Source organism: Myotis brandtii, unplaced genomic scaffold, assembly GCF_000412655.1.
Source record: "Myotis brandtii unplaced genomic scaffold, ASM41265v1 scaffold53, whole genome shotgun sequence".
In the NCBI taxonomy this organism is placed as follows: domain Eukaryota; kingdom Metazoa; phylum Chordata; class Mammalia; order Chiroptera; family Vespertilionidae; genus Myotis; species Myotis brandtii.
The window spans coordinates 8,955,218-8,976,409 of record NW_005369942.1 but is presented as its reverse complement, the minus strand read 5'-3'; the positions used below and the strand labels follow the sequence as shown (position 1 = coordinate 8,976,409).

The 21,192-nt window shown below is 38.4% G+C and overlaps 1 protein-coding gene across 1 annotated transcript in view; it reads left to right on the top strand.

Moving 5' to 3' along the window:
* The window catches only part of FAT4 (FAT atypical cadherin 4), a 159,400-nt gene that overhangs the window by 137,548 nt on the left and 660 nt on the right, over nt 1-21,192 (top strand). Inside the window, exons 11-17 of the mRNA XM_014548952.1 lie at nt 3,276-3,583; nt 5,994-6,079; nt 6,941-7,120; nt 9,776-9,900; nt 11,736-11,953; nt 17,036-17,297; nt 19,604-21,188. Of these exons, the coding sequence (XP_014404438.1) occupies nt 3,276-3,583; nt 5,994-6,079; nt 6,941-7,120; nt 9,776-9,900; nt 11,736-11,953; nt 17,036-17,297; nt 19,604-21,188 (2,764 nt within the window). The remainder of the gene's footprint in view (nt 1-3,275; nt 3,584-5,993; nt 6,080-6,940; nt 7,121-9,775; nt 9,901-11,735; nt 11,954-17,035; nt 17,298-19,603; nt 21,189-21,192) is intronic.

Below are 21,192 nucleotides of genomic sequence, written 5' to 3'. Positions count from 1 at the left end.
GAGTGCACCAATTTTTGTGCACCGGGCCTCTAGTAGAATGATAAAGAACAACAAGATATAAAAATACCTTATTGTGAGCCATGCATTTTAGCAATGGTTCTGAGTCCCAGACATTGAGGGTTTTGTCTAAGAAAAAACAAAAGTGCACAAATTTTTGTGCACCGGGCCTCTAGTAGAATGATAAAGAAAAACAAGATATAAAAATACCTTATTGTGAGCCATGCATTTTAGCAATGGTTCTGAGTCCCAGACATTGAGGGTTTTGTCTAAGGTCAAAAAACAAAATCAAAACAAAATTATTCCAAAATGATATAGAGACTAGAAAATTTTATTTTCAATCCAGCATGACATTCACAATATCCCTCCTTTTTAAAATGTATGTGAGATTCTCACAAACAATGTTCATGGTACACGAAATGGTAGATCAAGATCAAAATAACCACAACTTTAGATCTACAATTTCTTTCTTTCAGTGATGTTTTATTATCCTTAGAGGGTGTTGCTTCTGCTCATAACTGCATTCAGGTTTCGTGGTTTAACTTAAGTTTTGGAATAAAAGATAAGGGGATTGGAGTGGAAAGTCGAAAAATGATTTCAAGTGACTGAACAAAGGTTGTTTACATTTTTAGAGATTCCTTTGCATTCCAATCACAAATATGAGGATTTAAGGTAATTGATACTAAATGGGAATAAACTGTTGCTGCAGTATACAACAGTCACTGCCTATTGGATAGAAGTATTTTGGGGCCCTCACCCAGGGAAAGGGGACTAGTACAATCGCTAAGTTAAAATAGAGACGGATCATATGTGGCTGGCAGTACAAATTTCTCTTCCTGTTCCTAACAGTGGCAAACAAAAAAAAAATTATTTAAACTTAAATATCGCCAGACAACAACAGAAGCACTTACAAAACAAAACAACAAAACCTTGAAACAGTAATACATGATTACAGACCGAGAGAATTGAAAGGAAAAGTATTTCCCTTTTCAAATTGAATGTGGGTGAAACATACAAATAAAAATGGCAGATGGAATGCCTCAAACAAGTAGCTGGAGATCATTACACATGCATCCTATAAAACAACATCTTGACCATAATTTTGAAGTTGGAAAAAAATTTGCACTGTTTACCTTCTCAACAGTGAAAGATTTGTTTGGATTTGATTTTTTTTTAATTTAGATTTTTTTAGATTTAGATTTTAGAAAAAAAAAACATAAAATGCTTAAGATTTGCTCTAGCCAGTTTGGCTCAGTAGATAGAGCATCGGCCTGCGGACTGAAGGGTCCCAGGCTCGGTTCTGGCCAAGGGCATATGCCCAGGTTGCAGGCTCGATCCCCAGTGTGGAGCATGCAGGAGGCAGCCAATCAGTGATTCTTCCTTATCATTGATGTTTCTCTCTCTCTCTCCCTCTCCCTTCCTCTCTGAAGCAAATAAAGAAATGTATTTTAAAAAAATGCTTAAGACTTTTATAAAGAGAGCCTGTATAAGTGTATATGTAGAACTTCATATACATACACACACAAAAAAATCCCATATTAGAGTAATTTTAATACTCTTGACTTTTATGTAAGTTTATTTTGTGGCATTTCAGATGGAAGACAATTTTTAAATCCTCAACTTTTCAACTTTTATATTTTCAAAATAGAAATTTACTTTTTTCTAGAACCTATATCAAAACTCCTTATAAAGAAAAAAATATACTCCATGAAGAAATATTTTTATATTTGAATATACAGTATTGATTTCAGTTAAAATGTAGAGCATGTTTCTGGGATCTGTATACTTTCTACAAATGTGAATATACAATTTAAGCACATTTTCATAGATTTATTAAAATTTAATCAGAAGAGACCTGAGGAAATACATAGTGAAGATTTCTGCAATAATCTATTTAATTTGTATGCTTTATCTTTGTTCGTTCTTTAACTTTGGCTACTCCTTCTGCATATATAAGGTATATGTAATATAATAAATGTTTAATATAAATAAATTGTAAAATCTTATTGTATGTGAGTATAAATTATAGATATAACATAAAATATAAATACTATATGATAGAATGATATATTTATAATATAAATAAATGTATACCATATATAATATATGATTTATAATATGCAACTCAAATATTTCTTTCCTTTTTTTAAACTTCAGTTAATAAAAATAAATTATTTATATTTCTACTCATTTACAATGAATGTGATTACAGAAAAGAAAAGATAGTAGACACGTGATTTTATAGCAGCTACTAGGCTGTTTTGATTTAAAGAACATTTGGATAAAAAATGTGGTACAGCTAAACAACTAGACAATCAGGAGATCTGGCCTTCAGTGTTGGCTCTGACTCCCGTGGTTCTGTGGCCTTGGGCGATTTTTAAATATTCTGTAAAATGATGGCATTGGTTCCTTCTGGTTGAACAATTCCCTGACTCTCAATGTAACACATTTATAAGAGATGTGCAGCCAAAATGAAGGAATGAAACCTCTGCAAGTTAATAAGAGTCATGATGTATTGGCATGGGTTAATTTTCCAATCATTTGCTACAGTCTACTAATATTTGTGGGAAAAGAATTTTGGCATAGCATTGTAACATCAATAAAACTCATTTTTCAAGTTTGAAAAAGAACCAGCACAAACAAATGGGAATGCTTGATTTTGGAAAAAACAGAAAACTATTTCCAAGGAGCCTGGTATAAATCATGCCCAGAGTGGGTATGAAACAAGAAAGAAATAAAAACTAAGACAGTTATTTTCCTAAAAGCAGTGGTTCTCTTCTGTAATTTGTGACCCTTAAAAATACCACAGGTACAGGGACTGATTTTTTTTTAGTCAAAACAAAATTTACCATGCTCAATTGAATTAAAATTGTTTTTAAGAATTTATGAGATAGGAGAAAGAAAGAATTATATATTATGAAGAAAGTACCTTGTTTGAAAATTGCAGCATATGAAACTTTCAAAAGATTGACCAACTAATTTTGAAAGCTTTCCAGGAAAGAATCTTTCAGACATACTTCATTCCACTAATCCTAATTCTTAGAAATGGGGCATACTTAAATGTTCCCTAATTGGCCAAAAAAAAGCATTTAAACCACTGTATCATCTGTTATATGTTTTAAAGATCATGGGTTCATTCAATTTAGTTTAGATAGTACTCTTTGGAGAATAAGAAAAAACGTTGTAAGTATGACTAATTTTTGTATTTTAATCAAAGCTTTTTAATAAAATTCACTGGAATTTGATGTGTCGATTTTTCAATTTTTTTCTGTCTACAGGTGTCTTTGGAAAACACTGCGAGTTGAATAGTTATGGATTTGAGGAGTTATCTTACATGGAATTTCCCAGCTTGGACCCCAATAACAACTATATTTATGTCAAATTTGCAACGATTAAAAGTCATGCTCTATTGCTTTACAACTATGACAACCAGACGGGGGACCGGGCTGAATTTTTGGCTCTCGAAATTGCTGAAGAGAGACTAAGATTCTCGTACAATTTAGGCAGCGGTACATATAAACTCACCACCATGAAGAAGGTGTCAGACGGACATTTTCACACTGTGATTGCCAGGAGAGCAGGAATGGTAAGGCGCTGATGATTTCCTGATATGAACAGTCACTCTAATAGGGGATAGGAGGTAGCACCCTCATCCCAATTCTCAGAACATAGGTACGATAACTCTGTAGCTAAGGTGTTGTCAGTGGACTCTTATGTGGAATGGATGATTTTGCCTCTTGACCTTCAAGGTCCCTTTAAACTTCATGAACTTTGGTTGTATCACACACGGGCTTGGGAGCAAGAGAGAGAGAAAAAAAAGGAAAAAGGTACTATGAGGTATGCCCAAAGGGAAGGGAGAGCAAAAGGATTCTTTCAGTCTGTTTGTAATATGTAGCCATAGTCATCAGGGTTTGAATAATACTAAATGTGGAGAAAAGACACTCGTCATTGTGACTTCGATCAGCGGAAAAATGTCTCCCTATTTCAGAAAACATCCAAAATAAGGCCCCTACTGGATTTTGAATCTGTTTTCTACAGTTTAGAAGGACTCTGTTGGAAACTGGCAAAATCATTAACGTCTCAGCTTGAATCATTTCATTGACAGGACAGAAACTTCTCAATTTATAGCAGTGCTGGTAGAAAAATTCAGTAATAAAGAAGGTGCATTAACTCTGAAGATTAAATTGCATGAGCTACTATTCAGATAAAACTTTCCCTCAGGTATTTTCTCTTAGAGTTGTATCACCAAACTTTTAGAAAATAAAAAAAATATATATTAAATATTAAGTCTGACTAAAATATGATACCATTATCTAAGTTGTTTTTTCTAGTTGAGGCATTCATAAATATCCAGTGATACTCCTGAATTTATTATTGCTCTAGGGATCTCTGGAATTGTTGGATACTTTGCATTGTATATGCAGAGAGAGATGTGTTAATGTTTTGTTGTGTTTTTTGTTTTTCTTGTTTGTTTTTGTTTTTTTAGAAATAAATGAAATAGTCTACATAAGCAACATAAATTGTATCATGAAAACCTAATACTGCCTTTGAGATTAATATCACTCAATTTTATAGAACATTGGAAAATTATTAATTATTGAAAGAGTTAGCTAAATGGGACATTAAAAAAAAAGTCTTGACATAGAATTGGAAGTGTAAATGTTTCCTATAATGTTAGTATTTATTATGATTTCCTTGAAAAGGTGGCAAGAAAAAAACTTACATGGCTTGTGAGAGTTCATTGTATGGAGCTTATAATAAGTTATAACAATTAACCGATAGAAATAATTTAAAATACTTTAGTAATATTTGATGCACAATAAACTATACATTGACCTCATTCATTGTTTCTGAAATGTAAGGTATTTAAGATATGCCTTTACAAGTCTCTGATCTAAGTACACATTTTATGGACAATTCCTCAAAATCATATGTAATATTGATAAAATTGGGATATTAAGGAAATGAATAATTTCTATACATAATGAAAGTGACTTGATTTGGGAAGACTGAAAACCAGATAGATACTTTTGCATGTAAGAGCAATGTTGGTCAACTTGCTGGACCTCCATGTGTTGCTTCTTACACTTGCTCTGCTGTTAAAATTAAACTCAAATGATAACCATTCTTATAAATTAATATTTGCATAGACAGTTGAGCCTTGAACAACATGGGTTTGAATTGTGTGCATCCACTTATATGTGGATTTCTTTCAATAAATACCTGTACTGTTTGATCCAGGATCAGGAGGCAGAGGGCTGACAGCACTCATTGGTCTTTGCCACTTTATCTAGGGAGCATACACCTATCTTGGTATCCACAGGGGGTCCTGAATTAACAGATAAAGAGGGACAACTTAAGTTTTGGGAAGTCAACAGTTATATGCAGATTTTCAACCTGATACTCTTTATAAATAATGATTCTTATAATTGAAAAAAGCATCTAATTTATTTCTTTACATTATCTCAAAAATTTAACTTTAATGCATGTATTACAATATTCCTAGGTTGCTATAATAGTATATACATTGTACTTTCAAAATCTTTTTGTACATATGCATGAAATATTATTGGAAGAAGACTTTAAAAAATCAGAAATATAATGTGTGTGTTTTTCATTTGCTTGACTAGTTGGCTAGTAGAATAAACAGGCTTATCACTATTGTAACTCCAGGAAGCTGTCTCAGACCCACTGTATAATATCTAAGAGATGTTTATGGCATTTTGATTCTTTCATCTATAAAAAAGGAGCCTGGAGAAGGTTTTTTAATGCACCTTCCCACCCCTTATATTAATTCCTTCACAATTTAGTTTTAGGCATATCAAAAAAATATGTTTCTATAACTTACTATTGTATTGTATTTATTATGCTGAATCAATATGTTATCACAATTTCAAAATCATGTCAACATCGAAACCAGCCCCGGGCAGTGTTGGCTGGAAAGGACACTGGGGGCAGTAGCACCCGGCTGAACGCTTCCTTCTCTTGCTGTGCAGGCAGCTTCCTTAACTGTGGACTCTTGTTCTGAGAACCAAGAACCAGGATACTGCACTGTCAGTAACGTGGCCATCTCAGATGACTGGTACGTACAACTGTTAGTTTGATCTTTACCATTACTTGACATTAAAAAGGAAATTACACAATTGAAAGTAATTTTGTTATGCAAAGTATTACATCAAAATTTAAGGTATTTCATCCTCTCCAAAGAGATTGTTGTGCTGCAAAGTAAAAAGTTAATAAGTAGTGTACAAAATTTGTTTTTAAAAAGAAGGTGTGAAATGAAGTGGCCAGGATGAGAACACAGCTGGAGAAAGGAAAGATGCACATAGCCTAGACTCTGAGAATCCTGGTGAAATAGTTGCATGTGACTTGGGTCCTGAAAGGCTAGGATAAGGGCTCCACCCCTTTTAGACACAGTCTCTGAACGTTGTATGTGACAAGTACTGACGGATATTTATCAATAGCACTTCAAAGTGGAACACATCATGACCCTATCTAAAACATAAGTAACTTTAGTAGAAATAGTAACAAACAGAAAAATAAACAGTGTCACATAATCCATTGTGCTAATCAATTTATTGACATTCCTTATCATCTCTGTAGTGAAGGGAAAGCGTAATCTGACATTAACATTAGAGTTGTCCCTACTCCTAATGCATTTTATATTCTTTCTGATAGTGTGCTCCTTGCTAATTCAACATAGTTATATACATCCCACTTGACTATCTGCAAATACCATTTCTATAAGTTTTATTATTATTCAGACCTTAAATAACCCTGTAGGTATCTGTCTGGTGGACATTACCTACACATCGGTAATGTTTTCCACTCAAATTTACCATCCTATAACACCTGCCAGAAAAAGTTATCTTCACACTTTTTTTAAATGAAACCTGCTAAAATCTATCATGTCGGTACTAACATACTTTTCTTTCTTATGAAGGACTCTTGACGTTCAGCCAAATCGAGTCACCGTTGGAGGTATCAGATTGCTAGACCCAGTTCTTCAGAGGAGAGGACACGTGGAAAGCCATGATTTCATCGGGTGCATCATGGAGTTTGCAGTGAATGGAAGGCCTCTGGAACCCAGCCAAGCTCTGGCTGCTCAAGGCATCCTAGACCAGTATGGCAATTTTATTTCTTACCCTTTTAAAGAAAATGCAAAAAGTGTATGATAATTGACCATCAAATTATGAAATTGCTGTGTCCAAAGCCCTAAAAGTATGCATTCTTCTGTATCTTCATGATCAAAGGTAGAGTGGTAGTATATGTACATAATTTGTTGCCTTGATATATGCCTTTTTATAAGGAATAGTCTAATAGTGATTTTCCCTCAAATCGTGCTTCATGTGAATTATATATTTTATGACTTTTCAGAAAATTTGTAAATTGAAATTGAATTCTCTTTCAATGAGAATTTTTGTCTAATTTTCATCACTCTGTCATGAAAGTTTCTAAATTTAAGACTGGAGCTTCACTGGAAATATTATTTTATCTTATACTTAATAAGGTGAGCTTTATTTCTAAACATATCTTATTTTGATATGATGGATGTCATTCTCTTTGAATATGTTAGAATAAAGAGACTTAAAGACTAATTATGTCAAAGCTCCCAAATTTGAGAATTCACTTTTATTTTTTAAATTTCAGATTTATCTTGTGTCTACAAAGACCAACATTTATTGATATCTTATATGCACCAGCAGTATTCTTAGCATTTTACACTATCAGTTCTTTTAACCTTGACAATCATTTTGTGAGGTAGATATACTTTCATTTTACAGAAGAAGTAACTGATCTACTTAGACTTGTAAAATCTTGCCCCAAGTCAACCAGCTAGTGAGGTTAATCCTGAGGTGGGCACCTGGCCTGGAGCTCCTGAGGAGTTTGTAGTCTGTTTAAATTCACATTTACTAACCTCTAGTGTGGACATAATATTGCCTGGCAGTTTATTGTATTCCCCTAGCTTAGTAATTTTCACACTCTCTTCATGACTAGATCATGCCTCCTCTTTCCACAGACCTCAAACATCCCCTGCCTCTTCTTCTCAGCTAATGAATTTGCTTCCAAAGTTCAGAAAATTTTACAGTCAAATGAAAACTCTCCAAAGCTCATTCCTCCACATCTGCCCATGTGTCCTATAGCATACCTTGTAACCTGTTATGAATGAACTCTTCCTACTCACACAATGACCAAGCAATAGCCTGCATCCCACAAACCTTCTAAAAACAGTGCTCCAGCACTCAACTGTTTCTTTCTCATCTCACTTCATGCTGTTATTTCACCCATTTTATTTTTTAAAAAACCAACACCTTTATTAATCCCATTTCCTTTTTTCTACCACCTTAATTCTCTGTCTTTTCTTTGAAGAATTGTTCTATCTTTATCAAAGTGATTATTCACTTCTTTTGCTAAAATCAGTGGTCAATTCTCATCGTATTTGAATGTCAGCAATATTAGGAACAGTCCATCACTCTCTCTCCCTAAAAGTAGTTTATCAGTTTGTGCACATGGCATACTCCTGGTTTCCTACTATAATTCTTCCTTTCTCCTCCTTAATCTCCTCTAGTTTGTATCTATTTTCATTCTTGAAGTTACTTTTTATATGGTCCTTGGATTTAACTACTATCTCTAAAGCCGGTGACCCTTAAATAGTTCTCATCAACTTGGCCTGTCCTCTGAACTTCATATCCAACACCCTACTCAACTTTCCATGTGCGATTTTCTAACAAATATCACAAACTTAAGTTTAAAACTGAACTTCAGGCCCTCCTTCCTGACTTCTGCCAACCTCCTCCTTCCACAGATTTCCTCTCTCAGGTAGTAATAGCTCAATCTACCCACCGGCTCAGCCAAAACTTTTAGACTTACCTTTGGCCCCTCTCTTTCTGACACATGTCACATCTAATGTACCAGCAACCAGAAAGATATTTTAAAAACAACATAGTTCCTACCCTGACGTACCAGTCCTTCATGGTCAGGCCTCCCCCTTAACTCCTCACTACATCGACTTACACTCTTACACTTCTCCTTGTCTCTGTGCTCTAACCATGTTGGGCCCCTTGGTGTTCCTCACACATGACAGGGCTTTCTCACTTACTGTTTCCTCTGCCCAGAACCATCTTCTACCAGATTTACTTTGCTCACTCACTTTGTTCAGGTCTTTATAAAAGTGATGGGCCCTTCCTTCACTGCTTAATGTAGACACCCAGCAACCCCTAAAACCCCTAATACCCATTCTCTGTCTCACCATTTCCATAGAACTTCCATCTTTGAACATTTGTCTAAATTTGTTTTTTTGCCCATTTCCCCCACAGGAAAAACAAATATTCTATGAACACATGGGTTTTTTTTTTCATCATGTTATCTCCATGCGTGGCATAGTGCTTGCTATACAGAAGACATTTGATAAACATTAGTTGCATGAGTTGTCTGGTGGAGGAGATGTGCCTTCAAATAAATATGTAGCCCAGAAATCACATTAACTACAGTGGTTATTGGGCCAAGATGACTTGCTCCATTTAAAATTAATTTAAACAAAAAAATTATCACCTCTTTTTCTTTACCGTGTAAGGTGTTACTCTGTCTAATCTTCGCCTTTATGAATGAGGCAGGTCATTTGTCACAGTTTGATTAGATGCTATAAATGTTGTCACTTGGGTTTCAAAGAATTGAATGCACGAAACAAAGCAGGTTAATAAACATTTGTGTTTAATTTTAACACATTTCTCCCACCTGGTCTTGTGATTTCTGAGTCTTTGTTGTGACTTGCTTTCAGATGCCCCAGACTGGAAGGCGCGTGTACTCGCAGCCCCTGCCAGCACGGCGGCACGTGCACGGATTACTGGTCATGGCAGCAGTGTCACTGCAAAGAGGGGCTGACTGGCAAATACTGTGAAAAATGTATGCAAGCGTCTCACCTTTCACTGGAAATTATAGTAACTATGACAATATAGATATATGCTCCTAAATAAGGAATTAAATTATGTTTTCATTCTAAATATTGAAAATATTAAATGGGCAATCATCAGTGAATGTAGTGACATTTTATATTTTTAACTTGAGGAAGAGTGACAGCCATTTAAAATTATTTACTAAATACATCATTCATATCCTTTTTAACATATATATTTTTTTTTTCATTGATTTCAGAGAGGAAGGGAGAGGGAGAGAGAGATAGAAACATCAATGATGAGAGAGAATCATTAATGGACTGCCTCCTGTAAGCCCCACACTGGGGATTGAGACCACAACCTGGGCATGTGCCCTTGACCAGAATCGAACATGGGACCCGTCAGTCTGCAGGTTGACGCTCTATCCACTGAGCCAAACCTGCTAGGGCTCCATTTTAAAATTATATCACTTATGTTTGTTTACCTTTAGGAAAGCTAGGCAATCTACAAGGCCAGGGGCTTCATATTATCTGCCTTTTGGCAATATTTCTCTGGTGAATATTTTATATTTGGTAGAAAAATGTAAATGATAAATCACTGAACACAGGACTCAAAACATCATATAATGCATTATAATCTATTACAATTAAAATGATACTTGAATTTTAACTTCCAATTATTAAAATTGGTTTTAAATCCTTTTATTAGTGATTTGTTTCTAAACCCTAATGTTAATAAGATATTAATGATGTTCAAGCCATCATTAGACCGTGACTTTTTCTAATTTCAAGCTCTACATCCACTAACTATCCAACCCTAATGAGCTCTCTTTTATAAAAATTGCTTCATTTTCTAATAAGAGGTTAGTACTGAAATCACTGCATTTAACTGACTACTTTTTAAAAGAGTCATTTGGTTCTATTATAATATGAGAACAAATAGAAATTCATGATTAAATTAAGGACACTATAATCAAAAATATGTTAGTAGAAGAGCTATAATTGTGTTTAATTATTTAGGTTAAAATCACAACATAGCAAAAGGACTTTGACACATATTTTTTAAAGTAATGAGTATTTAATAAGTGGGAGCCAAATTATATCTGAATATGAAATGTGTCATTGGTTTTAGAAATATCTTGCTTTGAAAAAATGTAATTTACATACTATAAAATTTGCCTTTTTGACATGTACCATTGAATGCTGAAGCCCTTTTGTGCTAATTTGATGTTTTTTCTTTAGCTATGATGCTATGACAAACTGCCACACTTCAGTAGGGTGAAAACATTATCAAATTATGATAAGTCATAATTATAAATGATGATAAATTAAATTCTGTATGATTATTACTAATCATAAAGTCAGTCACAAACATAAATATGTGATTATATATTTTTTCTTCAAGTTTCTAATTGCTAGAGACTTTAAAGATTGCAAATCACTTTAACTATGAAAATATATATTCATTCATGAATTTTGGAAACACAGTAAACCATTATAAATAAATAATGATTCACTGTGTTTCCCCCAAATTTTAACAGGTGGCAATCTCTTCAGATATTCATAATTTATATCAAGTAGCAAGTATTTAATGAATATTTCCCAAATGATTAATGTGTGTCATAAAATGTTTTACATTTCATGGTTCTGAAATGGATTTAAGCATTTGAAATCAACTCCTACAATAATTCACATGTGGCAATTATTTTTTCAATAGGAGAATCGGGAGACATTAATTCTAAACACAATATTTTTATTGTCCCTTTTTATAATGTTTTGTCACCTATAGACACTCTTTAGGAAATAATGGGTGCATTTATTTGTCCCTTTCTTTGTTGGCTTGCAGCTATTACTCCTGACACTGCCTTGTCATTGGAAGGCAAAGGGCGCTTGGACTACCACATGAGTCAGAATGAGAAGCGGGAATATCTGTTAAGACAGAGCATACGAGGGGCCACGATGGAGCCTTTTGGTGTGAACAGTCTGGAAGTAAAGTTCAGGACGAGAAGCGAGAATGGCATTTTAATCCATATCCAAGAAAGCAGCAATTATACTACTGTGAAGGTAAGATAAAAGCTAATGGTGACTTCATTTGATTAGACCGCCTGCTGTGTCATGGTTTAAATCACTTCTCCCACAATTTCTGTCCTCTGCTCTTACAGCCCATTAGAGTTCCGACTGATGCTGGGCACTAGTCCAATATCGTCTATCTTAGCTATTTCCCAGGCATTGGCCAGAGTAACAAAGATCTGCATGGTTTGGTTTCTAAACACTTTTGTCTTGGTTTAGAGTAGAGAGCACTGCTAGGTAGGCCAGCAGGGAAAGAATTTGTTGGGATCTATGTTGTCTGATAAAAATTTATATTGCTTTCCCCCCTACTTTTAAACAAAGTAAAACAAAAGGATAATGTGTCTTTGAAAAGGAAAAATACTTTTCTCCAAGAATTATTTCAAACAATGGTGTGTGTATAGGGTGGGGCAAAAGTAGGTTTACAGTTGTTCTTATGGAAAATAATACAATGATTAATAAGTAATAATTTAAGAATAAACTCTGTTTCATGTACTCACAACTCTAAACCTATGTTTGCCCCACCCTGTACATTTAAGGGCAGGACTGCAATAAGGGCAAACATTTGAAATTATCTGGCTTTACTCTGGAGCATATTTTCAACTTACCTCCTGGTAAACCTTGTGAAATTAAGTATCTTTAGAATTATTATAAATAAAATTATAGCTAAATTCTCCAAATCTCTAAATAAATATTTTTAAACATCATATTTCATGAAAACAGTGGATTGATTTATCATTAGGCTTTTACATCATTTCTTATTTTTTTCTTGACTGTAAATGAGGCACTGCACTGGTGAATAATTTCATTAGACATGCATTTTCCATCAACTCAGAATTCTTTATTCCTAAAACGATCATTCTGCTTTCTATCCCACAAAAAAGACATCTCTTAGATAATCATTTTCTTCAGTTTAGTTATATTGATTGCTTTCTACATTACTTTGTATATTATAATTCTACTCATAATTTTATATGAGTTTTGGTAAATTCTTTAAGAAAACAAACCCAAATTTCCTGAATTTTTTCCACCTATAAAGCAATATTTTGAAAATTACTAGAAGCTTAGCTAACAAAGCCAAAAGCAAAATGCATAGTAAAGTGCTAGGTTTAATTCACATATAATACTAAAAATAAAAACATGTTCACCTTTAAACTTCAGCCTCTTTATTCTCAAAATTTCTCTTTATCCAAGCCAACACTGGTTGGTATGTTTCATGTATACATCTTTAATAAGAAGTAGAAAATACCAATCTTTTAAAAATTATCCTATCTAATAAAGAAGGAATATGCAAATTGACCATCACTCTGTCACAAAGATGGCGGCACCCATAGCCACAAGATGGCAATGCCCAGTCCCCTCAGCCCCACCGGATTCCCCCAGTCCTTTCAGCCCGCTGGGGAGGTGGCAGGCACGTGGTGCGGCCAGGCGGGTTCGGCCACTCCTTGTGCCTGCTGGGAGTCCCACAGTCCTTTCAGCCCAGCTGGGGGTGGGCAGCAGGCGCATGGTGCGGCCGGACCTGCCCTCAGCCCCCCAGCTGCCTAGGGCCTGCCCGAGATGTGTGCAAGCCTCGGATGTCAGCTGCCCAGCCAATGCCTGAGGTGCAGGCAAGCCTTGGATGGCGGCTGCCCAGACGCCTAGGACCATCTGAGGCTCAGGTGACCAGGGCCGGCCGAGGTTTGTGCTGCCGACAGTGGCAGCAGCAGAGGTGTGCTGGGGGCATCGCCTTCCCCTGATCACTGGGTCGCCTCCTTCCCCTGAGGGCTCCCGGACTGTGAGAGGGGGCAGGCCGGGCTGAGGGACCCCCCTCCAGTGCATGAATTTTTATACACTGGGCCTCTAGTCATACTATAATCCCCTAGTCTAGTCATTCCCATCTGGGGGTGATGTTAACTTGGATGGACACTTGGCAATGTCTGGAGACAATTTTTATTGTCCTGGTTTGGGGGGATGGTATATCTCTAAACATCCTACAGTGCACAACACAGCATCCCACAAAAAAGAATCATTCAGTTCAAAATGTCATTGGTGCCAGAGTGAGAAACTGCCCTAACCCAGGCCTAAGGAACGTCTTCAGCCTGTAACTCTACCTCCACTATGGAAACAAAGAGCCAGTTCCCGAATTAACAGAGCAACTACAAAACAAAGCATGCGAGTCATTGTATAATGTTATTAGTTGGTGTTTATCATTTTCATTGGAAAGTGTATTAAAAGCCTAGAAAACAAAGAAGCAGAGAGAGCAGTAGACCTGCATGTCTATAGGAAATGTTTTATATGCGTTCAGAGGCGCTGACATGGAGGTCTGTGCATTATCCGTTAAGCTGCTTCCAAGTCCTTGTTCCATTGAAATGACATGTGAAAATTTTCTGTACAGTATCTCCTTAAGCCAAGACCTGCAAAATGCAATGTGGTTGAAGACACCAGAGGCAGACTTTCCTCTTCCTTGAGGAAGAGGCTGAATGTCAGGATCCATTTTTGTCACCATAAAATCTTGCATTTCCCACAGCCCGGCAGCAGGCTGCTTCTCCAGATTGTGTGCCCTGGGTAGCGAGTGCTTTCAGAGAGAAGGGCAAAGTCAGTGCAAACGAATAAAAATAATGACTAAAGAGACCAAAAGGCACATTTCTTTTGTATGAAATTTTGAAGAGCATCTTTTCAGAGATGAAAGGGGCTCGGCAGGTAAAGTAGATTAAAAACAACAACAACCAAAACCAGTGAATCAGGAGGAGTCAATAGACAGGAAGAGGGTGACTGTTGGGAGCAGGCACGCCATTTGGATGACAGGAATACGATGTGCTTGTGCAGCCTGGGAGCCAGTTCAAATGACTTACTTATCAGCCAGCTTATCAGTGGCCACGGCTCCTGGTTTTCTTCTTTCTTTCCTTTGGCTCTCTTTCTGACAGTTTCTTTCTTCCTTTTTGCATACTCTAAATCCTCCTCTCTCTCTCTCTCTCTCTCTCTCTCTCTCTCTCTCTCTCTCTCTCACACACACACACACACACACACACTGCAAACACACACTTACACACACATTCTGTGAAAATGAAAAAGGACAGGGTTGTAAACGTTGTGGAAGAGAGGGTCAGTGGTGAGTAGCAATAGCAATGCGAGAAGAGATGCGAATATATCAACAGAATCTGTCTGGATAAAAAAGAAATGAGGGTGAGGACATCTCAGCCAGAAAAGCAAAAGGAAAGTCCGCTTGTGTATAGTGTGTTGACACTATAAAGTGTTCCCCAAACCTCCCGTCTGTCGTGGCGTATTGTGTCTCTCCATGTTGGAGTTCTGTAATAACAGATGATGGACTTACTACTCCAAATCAATTCTGTGGTTTGGTGCAGAGCTTTTTGGTTTGGTTTGTTTCTAAGTGAGGCTAGGTATATTGTACAGACTTGGGATGAGGGATTCAGAGGTCTGTTGATTAAAAAATAAATAAATGAACAAAGCAAAACATTAGCAGGATGTTTGGAAAGTTAAAAAGAATACAGGAGTTTGGTAGAGTATTATTAGGGAAAAGGAAAACATGAAGAATGTTGTCATGTTCTTATTGAATCCACTCTGTGGTATATCCCAAAGACCCCTCTTCAGATAAAAGGATGATGAGTTGTGATCCATCAGGCGAGAAACACAGAGCTGGGAGAAGGCTCTTCCCAAGGCCTGTTTCCAAAAAGGACTGTGGCTACAACCAAAGACGAGTTGCTGTTTTTACCGCATGTCACGAGACGTTGCCCATTTGATGAAATGTTATTGTCATTTAACCACAACTCTCTTTTTTTCTATCTGAGTTTGGTACTGAAATATATTATTATCTAGAGAGACTGCTTTAATAAAATATTACAATATGAATAACATATGTAAATGTGTTAGGCATATTTTCCACAGTACAGATGTACTGACTTTTAGTTCTACCAGATGTGTTTGTTGCATGGAGAAATGGCATTTGATCTGAGTGACAACATAAACTGATCCATCCTTTCATGCCTGTCATTTGAGACATGGTGTCACTTCATCCTCCTGCCGGCACCAGCTCTGTCTGGGAGTTTGATGGGATGATGCTCTCTGAACCAAATGTTCATCTGCCTCATAAATTATTTTATTTCCTAAAGTGTCTACGCGGAATACTGGAAACTTGGTTGGAAATGGGAGTAGGAGCATCCTGTTACCCAATGTTCTACTGGGCGAAGTAACAGAAACCGAATATCCCTTAGATAAATTGGAAGAGAGCCAAAGTGAAGACTTGCCCAGACACCTCATTATTAAGAACTCAACATTTATTCATCATAGTTCTTTTTAATCTCAATAACTGATGTAAATACTAGACATGATTTCTTTCTAAGATTTCAGTGTGTCATATATGACAGGTGAAACAATTTATTTTTGTCTTTATTTTTCCAACTATTCTTCATTTTTATCTAAGAATTGACTTATTTTGCAAGTAGTTTTAATATTTTTATCATTATTGGCCATGTACTAAACTGACCAATTTTATTTACACTCACCATTGCCATTAAATTATAGGAAAGCATGCTCTGCCAGTATGGCTCAATTGATTGAGCATCGTCCAAGCACAAGAAGGTCACCCATTTGATTCTCTGTTAGGGCACATACTCAGGTTTCTGGTTCAATCCCTGGTCGGCGCATGTGCAGGAGGCAACCGATTGATGTTTCTTCCCCACATTGATGTTTCTCTTCCTCTCTCTCCCTTTTGCTTTCTCTCTCTAAAATCAATAAAAACATTTTTTGAAAAATTATAGGAAATCATTAAAAAATTAATTTATTTATCTTAAAAGGGCCATTCATCTCATTACTATCTCAAATGTGTTCTGGAAGATAATTCTCTGCATCTTGAATAATTAAGTACAAATATAATAATACCTTGAAAACAATTGAAACTATTTATTGAATGTGAAGGTATATGCTACCTAAAATGATAGAGCTTGATAGGTAAATATACTCTAATATATTCAGTCTCTTCATCTATTCTAGCTGCTTTGAACTGACCAATATTTTAATGTTTTACTTTGTTTTTATTCAAGTATGTTAGAGATTAATTGTACATTGTCTTTAATATGTTTATAGATTAAGAATGGCAAAGTACATTTTACATCAGATGCAGGAATTGCTGGGAAAGTGGAGAGAAATATTCCTGAAGTGTATGTTGCTGATGGCCACTGGCATACTTTTCTAATCGGAAAAAATGGAACAGCCACAGTACTGTCCATCGACAGGATATACAACAGAGATATCGCCCACCCTACTCAGAATTTTGGTGGCCTCGACGTGCTCACTATATCCCTTGGAGGAATTCCACCCAATCAAGCTCATCGAGATACTCAAACAGGTAAATCCTCATGCTGAGTACAATCACAAAGGAAAGGTAAAGCTGTTTCTCTAAAAGTAATCGGATTTCTGGTAATACCTATTATGAATATTCTAAGAATGTCATCACTATCCTTGGAAAGTTTATAATGAATTATAGGCCATCACTTACCTTAGACATTTGCATTTGTTCTACCAAGTCATAGTTCAGCCCATGGTGTTTTGATGTTTCTTTGTCCACCAAGCATTTATTTATACACTAGAGGCCCGATGCACGAAATTTGTGCAAGGGGCTTGGCCCTTGCAGCCCCTGCTGCCTCGGCCCTCACAGCCCTGGCTTCGTCCAGAAGGTTGTCCGGACAATCGTTCTGCTGTTCAGTCTAATTAGCATATTAGCTCTTTATTATATAGGATTTATTCATTTATTCATTCATTTGTTCATTCACACAACAGATAATTTTGAACCCTATGCTGGCTACTGGGAGTGCAATGGTGGACTTAATAAATAGCCACTTTCCTCATAGAACACAAGGCCCAATATGGGAGACAAACATTAATCAAATCATTATACAAGTAAATATATTATTTTAAGCTATAACAAATGATGTGAAGGGAGAATATAGAATTCTAAGAGATTTCCCCATAAGAGGAAAAAGGGAAGCTTTCCTGGAAAATTGGCATTTGTACTTAAATCTGAATTATGAAGATAAAGATGGGAGAATATGAAAGATTGAATTATGTTGATAGGAACTAAAAAAAAAAAAAGTAGAGTAATTCAGCACCTTGGGGGCTGATGTCACAGGTAAAGGATGAAGTAGATCCTTCTAAAACATGATATAGTTTTGCTCTTATTCTCAGAACAGTGGGAAGTTACTAAAAAATTAGTCTTAAAAGTGTCCCATGATGTTAAAGATCTTTCAGGCTCTGCCATGGAGAATGCGTTGGAAGAGAACACCAGTGAACTTGCATAAATTACCTTGGAAAACATTGCAGTGATATGAGCTTTGACTAGTGTGGTGGAGAGGAGTTGTAAAGAAATGGATAGGGAAAAAGTATCTTTAAAAATTTAAGTCAACCAAACTGTTGGTGATTTTGGTAAAATTCAAGGAAGTTTCTGACTTTTCTATTAGAAGAAGGCTAGTTCCGCTGAGAAAGGCAAGTGCAGAAGAGTACAAAAAGAAGCAGGTCTATGGGAAATATCAAGATTTGGTAGGGGACATTTTGGGTGTGGAGCACCATTGAGAAAGACCTTTTGGTAGATGGGCTAGAATGAGGAGTGGACTTCCCCTGAAAATCCATTAGGAGTTATCAGTGTCAAGCAGGTAATTGAAGTACTGAGCATGGATATGATTGAATGAGAAAGAAAGGAGCCTAAAAGGAAAACGGAGAGAGTAGGAGCAAATGCAGGAAATGTCTCAGCTCATGGAAAAAGAATGGATGAGGGACAGAAAGGTCACTGGGATGGAATGATGCATGAGTAAGAGGAAAATTGAAAAATGCATGAGAGAGTAATGGAGTTAGGGCATCAACGTCCAAGTCCAGGCCATAAGTCATTTATATTTAGCTTATTTGAGAATAGGAATGTTCATCCTTTGGGGTGTTTTGGAAAAACAAATCAATGTAAATCAGGCATTTTGTTAGTGACAAAATAGATTCTTGGGCTAATAGGAACATTAGCAAGATTAGCACACTCTAGTCTAGCAACGTTTTCTCAACTTCTTAAAAAAATAATCTTCACCTTCTAAGGAGCCATTGTAGATCTTTTTTCTAACCCCCAATATCCCCACCTCATGAGATATAGAGTTATACTCTAAATCTGCCCTTTCAAGATCCACAAACCACTATAATAGCGAAGGCATTTCTCTTGCTTCCTTTTTTTTGCTCAACTCCTTGGGAGCAATATCACCTCCATTGAGAATGTATGATCTAATGATGGAATCCATTGGCCTATTTTGTGTTCTTTATAAGTATTTGTTAAAATAAATTTTATTTCTACGTATGCAGTTCTTGGTATAGAGACTACAAAAATGAAACAAATAGATGACCAAATAAATAAAAAGAAGGAGAAAAAGCAAATCCAGCCCATCTGGGTCATCCATAAATGTTGGGGAAGAGTGGGATCTGAGCGATCCTCCCCAATTTCCTTGTGGAAGTCTTGCTAAGAAGTTAGCGTGTCAGATGCACAGATGTATTGCCCTGGAGCTGGATGATGGCTCCTAGACGGTTGTCTCTAAGCGCCTGTGACATGATTGTGAAGCTTCTCTTGACCAGATTCCATCACAGCCTCTGGTTTTCTCTAAATCGCCCCACGGCTCCTTCTCCCCGCAGGGTTCGATGGCTGCATCGCCTCTATGCTGTACGGTGGAGAAAGCCTGCCTTTCAGCGGGAAGCACAGCTTGGCCTCCATCTCCAAGACGGACCCCTCCGTGAAGATCGGCTGTCGTGGGCCCAACATTTGTGCCAGCAACCCCTGCTGGGGAGACTTACTGTGCATCAACCAGTGGTACGCCTACAAGTGCATGCCCCCTGGGGACTGCGCCTCCCACCCCTGCCAGAACGGGGGCAGCTGCGAGCCAGGCCTGCACTCCGGCTTCACCTGTAGCTGCCCGGAGTCGCACACAGGGAGCACCTGTGAGACGGTGGTGGCCTGCCTCGGTGTCGTCTGTCCTCAGGGGAGGGTGTGCAAAGCCGGAAGCCCCGGAGGGCATGTCTGTGTTCTGAGTCAGGGCCCCGAAGAGATCTCCCTGCCTCTGTGGGCCGTGCCCGCCATCGTGGGTAGCTGCGCCACAGTCCTGGCCCTCCTGGTCCTCAGCCTGATTCTTTGCAACCAGTGCCGGGGCAAGAAGACCAAAAACCCCAAGGAGGAGAAGAAACCGAAGGAGAAGAAGAAAAAGGGGAGTGAGAACGTGGCCTTTGATGACCCAGACAACATCTCCCCCTACGGGGACGACATGACGGTGAGGAAGCAGCCTGAGGGGAACCCCAAGCCAGATATCATTGAGAGGGAGAACCCCTACCTCATCTACGACGAGACCGATATCCCCCACAACTCGGAGACCATCCCCAGCGCCCCCCTGGCCTCCCCGGAGCAGGAGATCGAGCACTACGACATCGACAACGCCAGCAGCATCGCCCCTTCGGATGCAGACATCATCCAGCACTACAAGCAGTTCCGCAGCCACACCCCCAAGTTCTCCATCCAGCGGCACAGCCCCCTGGGCTTCGCGCGCCAGTCCCCCATGCCCCTGGGGGCCAGCAGCCTGACCTACCAGCCTTCCTACGGCCAGGGCCTGCGAACCAGCTCCCTGAGCCACTCCGCTTGCCCGACGCCCAACCCCCTGTCCCGGCACAGCCCCGCGCCTTTCTCCAAGGCCTCCACCTTCTACCGGAACAGCCCGGCGCGGGAGCTGCACCTCCCCGTGCGGGACGGCAACGTGGCGGACATGCACGGGGACGCCTGCCAGCCGGGCATCTTCAACTACCCCACGAGGCTGGGCAGGAGGAGCAAGAGCCCCCAGGCCCTGGCCCCCCACGGCTCTCGACCCGGGAGCCGCTTGAAGCAGCCCATGGGGCAGATCCCTCTGGAATCCTCGCCGCCCGTGGGACTGTCCATCGAAGAGGTGGAGAGGCTCAACACCCCTCGCCCGAGGAACCCGAGCATCTGCAGCGCGGACCACGGCCGGTCTTCCTCGGAGGAGGACTGCCGGCGGCCGCTGTCCAGGACCAGGAACCCCGCCGACGGCATCCCCGCTCCCGAATCTTCTTCCGACAGCGACTCGCACGAGTCTTTCACCTGCTCGGAAATGGAGTACGACCGGGAGAAGCCCATGGTCTACACTTCCAGGATGCCCAAGCTCTCGCAAGTCAACGAATCGGATGCAGACGATGAAGATAATTACGGCGCCAGACTGAAGCCC